Source organism: Sinocyclocheilus rhinocerous, unplaced genomic scaffold, assembly GCF_001515625.1.
Source record: "Sinocyclocheilus rhinocerous isolate Xijiao unplaced genomic scaffold, SAMN03320098_v1.1 scaffold1382, whole genome shotgun sequence".
Classification (NCBI taxonomy): Eukaryota; Metazoa; Chordata; class Actinopteri; order Cypriniformes; family Cyprinidae; genus Sinocyclocheilus; species Sinocyclocheilus rhinocerous.
Genome location: NW_015657958.1, coordinates 456,684 through 464,025, shown reverse-complemented (window position 1 = coordinate 464,025; position 7,342 = coordinate 456,684). Strand labels below are relative to the sequence as shown.

The following is a 7,342-nucleotide window of genomic DNA, read 5'->3' as shown; positions in this document are numbered from 1 at the left end:
AATTGTGTTCAGCATGGTGGGCCGCATTTGAATTCGTGACGGGCCGCGGGTTGAGAACCACTGCACTAGAGAAAACACCAATGACAGTAAGAGAGAGTGATGAGAGGGAATGAGGGATCTTCAAGAAACTAGAGGTCTTCCGTGACCAATTACCTCAACAGATGTGCTCATGAATAAAAAACTGTGTACTTAAACAAACACACATGCTTAGGTGGTAGAAATGCACAAAATATATATGGTATGTATATATCTATACTCAATTCTAATCTCACACATTTTTTAGCATTTTCCATTTTTCTTTTTCCATTTTTGGATGGGTCATATATATAGTGTACTAATGTAGTTAGCTGTTTGAAAGGTAAACCTTAAAAAATTAAAAAGAAATAAATAAAAAGAAATAACTTTAAATTAATCTGTCATTATGTGTCTATACATTCAGTTGAATGTCTGGGCCTATTGCATTGTCTCTGGCACTGTTTTTTAAAATATAAAACATAATATATAACAAAAATAATTTCACTATACTAAATTAAAATGAATGACATCTGTTCCGATTGACACAACCATTTGCATGTGTTTTTTTCTTCTTCTCTTTTTTAATAGAGATTTGCTCTTTCAGTCAAATGCCCAGAGCCAAAGCTTTAAACTACGGTTTGGTGGCATTCATGAACAGACTGTTTTTCAAAGCAACTGTATATAACTAAATTAATGTATAAATGTATAGCAGAGGAAGAATCTGGAAATGGTTATTTTGTCGTATTTATACATACACACACAATCTACTAAATTTTCTTTAGAGTCTAAGCTTTAGAGTTTGTGTTCTAAGAGGGCACAGCGTGGCATAGCAATCTTCGATTGGCCACACGTCTTCACATGATATGAATTTGCAGGTCAGAGTGCATCAAAGTGGAACTGTAGAACGCAGTGAAATGCACAACTTCTTTGCACAATCTTGCATTTACAGACTCAAGCATTCACATGCGTATGAATGGAATTCAGTGGAATGAAAAGTGTACTGTGCTCGCACCTTAACTGGGGTAACCATGGTATTTTTTCTTTTGTATAAGTGCCATCTATGTCAGAGAGTGGAATTGCATTTTCATTCAGCCCATCAGCGTTGTTTTATGCACCAATCAGAACAGACAAATTGTATCTGAAAACTGGAACAAATTTTTGTGCCAAATATTTGTGTTGGTGTGAACAGACCTTTAAGGTTTGGGCCCTTTAGCTCTAATACACAACATAATGTTCTTTTTAGCAACGTCATATGACCCCTTTAAAGGTCAGGATGTAAACCTGCACAATCTGTGTTGCTGACATGAATGATACTGTAAACTGTGTAGCTTTTACACAGTAGAAAATGTTCGGCTTTCACCTAGTCACACACTTCTCACTATTAACTAACGATTAGCAATGACTTTTCCCTCAATAAACTCCTAATTGCTGCTTATTAATAGTAAGGTAGTTATTAAGTTTAGGGTTAGGGAGGATTAAGGGATCTAAAATCTGGTATTGCAGAATAAGGCATTAATAGTGCTTTATAAGCATTTAAATATTACATATTACATTTATATATTACATTTAAAATGTAATAAGTAGAGTAATTCCAATTACTTTATTAATGTAACTGATTACATTTGATAATAAAAAAATTGTAATTTGATTACTTTTCTAATTTTAAATTTCTACATTTTTCCTAAACTTTTTAAACTGTTAATCATTTTGAAACATTTAAAGCAGGCAGGGTTAACAGTACAGTAGTACTCAACACTGATTACTGTCAGACTTTCAAAACTCTTCATTACTTGAATTAGGATGATACTAATTTAATTTTAAAGCACAGCCACCACAAAATCAGACTTTAGCACCTCTTTTTACTTTAAGATTCTTTCTGAGGTTAAATACAGATTTCAAATCATAAGATATAGTTTAATAGCTATGATACAGTTTTGAAATAAAATCTTTGCCCAACTATAATAGGAAACACTGGCTTCTAACAATGCCTTGCATTGTTTACATTGGTGTCTGATATTTTAAAGCAGTCAATGCAATTTAGGAAAGAAATCAACCAAATCTGTATGTGTGTGAAAATATTCAGGTGTAACCCCCTTTGCAATTGTTAACATTTTCATAAGTAACTGCAGCTTAATTACATATATTTTTCTCAGCAACTGCAACAGATTACAGTTACATTTATTTTGCATTTAAATTACGTTAAAGCAATAAGCCCCAAGAAGCTGTGGTTTACAGTGAATTTATAACAGCTAAGGGGCATTGTCACGGAGTGCCTAAAACCCCCTTAGCTGTTATAAATTCACTGTAAACCACGGCTTCACAGGGCTTATTGCTTTTATAAAACGGTTATTCCATATACATAGTAAGGTTTCACAGAATAAAAAGTGCAAATACAAATACAGCAAATAAAGTGTAATGATATAAATTAAAAAAAGTATTCTTCCACCAAACAATGTAGTTCCTCAGAAACAGTTGTGGTTCCAACAAAGTGGTTGCCAAGCAACACACAGAAGTAAACAAAGATGTATGTTTGTAGTGTCATTTACAACAGCTTCAAACACTGCTCAACCAATCAGAATCAAGGACCGGAACTATCCGATTTATAAAATTCCGTAACATGTAACTAGTCACTCTCCAACACTGCTAATAAGCAACTAATTAATAGTGAGATTCTCACTATTATACACTATTATAGAATAATGAGAGGTCCCCAAACTAAAACGTTACCACTATTCCATTAACTTACAATGTAAGATGTACTCCAGCCATATCTAGTGCTTTTCTGATGTAAGTCTATAAGCAACCACCTCAACAACCCCAGCTACTGCATAGCGATGCTCCTGGCAAGCACCCAGAACACCATAGCAACCGCATATCAACGTTCTGGCAACCACCCAGAACTTGCATTGTGGTGGCTATGTTTGTATGAAAATTTTTTTGGGGGGTGGGGGGTATCTCAGTGTTTAAAGAGAGATATTGACAGATTATTGTGTATGGTGTGGCTACATGAGAGATTGTTCAAGAACATAAGATTATACTCTGGAGAATTTGAAACTGAAGTGCAGCGGCCATTATCTATGCCCCCTGTCTCAGAGGAACCATATTTGGGGGACAGAAGAGGGGGAGAGAGGGAGGGAAAGGCTGGGAAGAGGAGCTATGATTTAACTGACGGCAATGAAGTGGAGGAAGGGGAAATAAATGTGTAAGTGCAGTTAAAAAGAAAATGGGGGAGAGGAATGGGAAGATTCTCTACCTCTCTTTTCTTCTCTGTCATTAGTCTTTGTCCAAGGTGTGTCAACATATTCCCCTGTTTGCTACAGCAGGCCTTTTGTTTAACATGCCTCTCAGAATACAGCAATTATCACACTCGCACGGACAGTACAGCACATATGCACACAACTGTATAAAAGTACAAATGTATTGATATATGACGACAACCCCTACTGGGTCCCTTGATTAATGAGCTTAGCGACTTGACTAATTAGACATCATTAATCAATTGAGCCTGCCTGCAACTTAGGCAACATTAAACTGATCATGGGCAGCTTGTTGAATTAAACTGCACATGTACTAACCTAGGTCAGAAACACACTTTCTGTAAACATAAAAGTGTGGACCAAAAGTCACATGTTGTTCAAGAACACAGCATATCTGAATGATTTCTGAAGAATCATGTGACACTGAAGACTAGAAAAACCCTTAATAAAATTAACTATGGTTTTACTATGTGTAAAAAGTAATTTGTGGTTATCACAGTTCAACTATAGTAACCATAGTTTTTTGGTTTTATTTGTGGTAAAACCATAGTTAATTTAAGGGAATAACTGCTAAAAATTCAGCTTTGTCATGATAACAATAAATTACATTTTAAAATACATTTAAAATAGAAAACAGTTTTTTCTTGATTGCAATAATTACACAATGTTACTGTTTTCACTGTATTTTTATCACAACACTCAAAAATCTCGCTGACCCCAAACTTTTGAAAGGTATTTTATATAAATATTTTTTTTTCTATTTTTTAAGTTATTTTTTTTGTTACTTTATTTGACAAAAGGAGAGACAGGTGATAGGAGAGGAGAGACTAGAACAGGAACGAAAAAGTCCTCGAGTCAAACTTGGGTCCCCGAAGCGCTGATATGTCAAGAGCTCTGCCCACTAGCCTATGGCTCTGACTCTTTTTTTTAAAAAGCTGAACTGCTATTAAATACTTTCAGATGAAATGCAGTGGATAAAGATGTCAGAGTGCATGTCTACATAGTCCAAGAACTAAACAATAGCGCAGATGGAATAAATGTTTAAAGATAAATCGTAAATCATAACACATATGTCATATACAATATCTTAAGCCACTTTTAGTGACTTTCAATGCTTTACATATCTATTGCTATTTGGGGGATTTTCTCAGTCAGTTCGCAAAAATCCAATCATTTTAACAGGAATCCATGCGATTGGGAGTTTAGCTTTAGGGCAAAAAAGTTCCTCCACAGATTTTGCTTGTGTTCAAGTTGGAACAGAAAGGTGCCATGTTGAAAGTAACTTCTGTGAGAACAGTGCTTCATGCATCACTACACTATTGAAAATGGAGCTTTTTTTGCCTGTGAAACATCTATCAAAATTTTGCTTCAAAATTTCAAAAATTTTTGACCATACGTTTACACGTTTCTTGTCCACTCACCAGTATCAAGTTTGGTTCCTTTGGTGCAGGCTACGATGGCACCCATGCTTGGTTGAGAGGTCATGCCTGCCATGGAGTCCACTGCTACATCCACTATATCTGCACCTGCTTGTGCACAGGCTAACATTGCCGCGACTCCCGCACCTGCAGTATCGTGAGTGTGAACATGGATAGGGACATCAGGGAAACGGTCACGCAGTGCTCCAATCAGTAAACGGCTGGCTTCGGGCTTCAGCAGGCCAGCCATGTCCTAGGAAGAAAAAAGAGCAGAGCTGCTTTTAACCACTCAAGTGCACCCCACAGAAAAGAAAACCACATTATGACGATCACTGTCATTACAGCGGCTCAACAAAGAAAAAGAGAGAAGAAACAGAAATAACAGAGCGAGAATGAGTGTTACTGTCAATGTCTTCAGTCATTACACCCTTGAGTAACTGCCAAACACAGCTGAAAATATCATGCTAAGAGTCCTGACACAAAAAAACAGCAGTTATATTAGCAAATCCTTCACCTCTGCCTCTGTGAATGTGAAACATATGATTGTCAGGCCAATTCTGTGTATGCGTTTTTTCCTTGCACACGTGATCTACCTTAATAGCCAGTATGTGTGTTCCAGCCTTAACTAGCTCATTGGCCAGCTTCAGATAGTACTCCAGTGAGTATTTTTGTCTCATGGGGTCAGACACGTCTCCCGTGTAAGAAATAGCCGCCTCCACCACGCCTCCAGCCGCCCCTGCTGCTTCCATCCCCAAAAGCATGTTGGGAATATAATTCAAGGAGTCAAAAACACGAAAGACATCCATTCCGTTCTCTTTGGCTACCTCGCAGAATCTAGAGAAAGAGAAATTGAAGATAAATGGAAATAAGGTTGTCAGCTCTGCACTACAGCCAACTCCTTCAAAACTGACATTTATGGTTTATAAGAGTAAAGATAGACATTTGTGTGAATGCACATTCAAGTCAAGCCATTGACATCAGACATTTTAATGCCTGCCAGAATATTATGTACTTTCCAACAGTTATCATCAGATGTTGCTTTTACTATGGAATGTGGAAATTCTAAGAAACTCACTGCTATGACAAAGTGTGGTTGCTAAGATGTGCTGAGAGGTTTTTAGCATGTTGATATGCAGCTGATAATGAGTTCTGAGAGAATTTTACTGTGGTGCTATGTAGTTGTTAGGGGTATGATACATCTATGTCCAATATATTGCACAAATGAATATGAGCATCTTTACCAAATTAGTAGAACTTGGGAGATTACTGGTGCATTTGTTACATTTGTGAGCAAACTTAGCCTATTATGAACTTATGAGACAATCCTAAATACTGTGTGTACAGTACATGACATTAATTATTAGCTTAACATTTAAACTAATATTAAAAAATGAATGTGAAGAGCTCTACAACTGTGTTTGCCGCTGCTACGGTATCAGCTCTAACTCTCTATGGCTCAATACATGCACTACCTTCTTTTGTGTATGTGTGTGTTTATTTAGTGCCTACAAATGTAATCACCTAAATTGTGTGGACAAGCCAACAGCACCCACGAGGAAAACAGCTTAATAAACATACTAAACAATATCTTTAACATTTAAATATGCAGAAAGATTTCTGCGAGGGTAGGATTAGGAGTAGAGGATAGAAAATAACATTAGCCAATGGAAATGTGTGTGTGATCTCACTTGAAAACTGCATTATCAGGGTAGTTTGTGTATCCCACAGCATTGGCTCCACGTAGCAGCATCTGAAATGGGACATTGGGAATCAGAGCTCGGAGCTCCTGAAGTCTCTTCCACGGACATTCCCACAGAAAACGCATTGCTACATCAAATGTAGCTCCTAGAGAAAGCAAGAGAGATATTAAGGTCATGTCAAAGACGTCAAGTGATCCCCATTAAGCCAAAACATCTAAAAAAATTGTTTAATTAATTAGCTCCTTCTAATGTATGTGTCTTAAGAAATTACTGAAGACTCTGTGAATATGTCACGTGCCTCCCCAGTTCTCCAGGCTGAAGAGATTATTGAAGTTATGGCTCACGAATGGAGCAATCTTCTTGAGGTCGTGTGTCCTGACACGAGTGGCCAGCAGGGACTGGTGGGCATCTCTGAAGGTAGTGTCCATCAGTAGAAGACCCTGGTGCTGTCGAATTGCCCGTGCAAAACCCTCAGGACCCTCCTTCAACAGGACCTCACGGAAGCCCATGGGCGGCTCACCTGGAAAGAAGAAAAAATGATTTGTGTATGCAGCACACACATAAAGCCACCTGACCAACTCAGAACATCTTGATAAAAGTAGGGGGCTATTAGGGGTGTACAATACAGTATTTACCAAAAATTATATCTCAATACTTTGTGGGATTTGGTCAATTATAGCAATAACAATAATTAGAAACTAAAATCACCAGTAAGTGGTGGGAATTCAGTAGATGAGTGAGTCATTGAGGCATTCATGCAACTGTTTCATTCATAAGGCTGAATCATTCAGAACAAAGCAAGTGACTGTCTTTATGAAAGAATGATTGAATTATTGACTCACCCAAGTAATTCAAAACTGTTGATTTATTTATTCAATAAAAAACTGGTGTGTGTTGCTTGGAAATTTATAACTGCTATTTTAAACCATTTAAGTTGTAGAACCATCTGCCC

The 7,342-nt window shown here is 37.1% G+C and overlaps 1 protein-coding gene across 1 annotated transcript in view; it reads right to left on the bottom strand.

Annotated features, from left to right (window-relative positions):
* pcxb (pyruvate carboxylase b) overlaps nucleotides 1–7,342 on the bottom strand; it is a 238,018-nt gene that overhangs the window by 53,889 nt on the left and 176,787 nt on the right. Inside the window, exons 13-16 of the mRNA XM_016529777.1 lie at nucleotides 6,689–6,910; nucleotides 6,379–6,535; nucleotides 5,284–5,524; nucleotides 4,694–4,943 (exon numbers count right to left, since the gene is read on the bottom strand). Of these exons, the coding sequence (XP_016385263.1) occupies nucleotides 4,694–4,943; nucleotides 5,284–5,524; nucleotides 6,379–6,535; nucleotides 6,689–6,910 (870 nt within the window). The remainder of the gene's footprint in view (nucleotides 1–4,693; nucleotides 4,944–5,283; nucleotides 5,525–6,378; nucleotides 6,536–6,688; nucleotides 6,911–7,342) is intronic.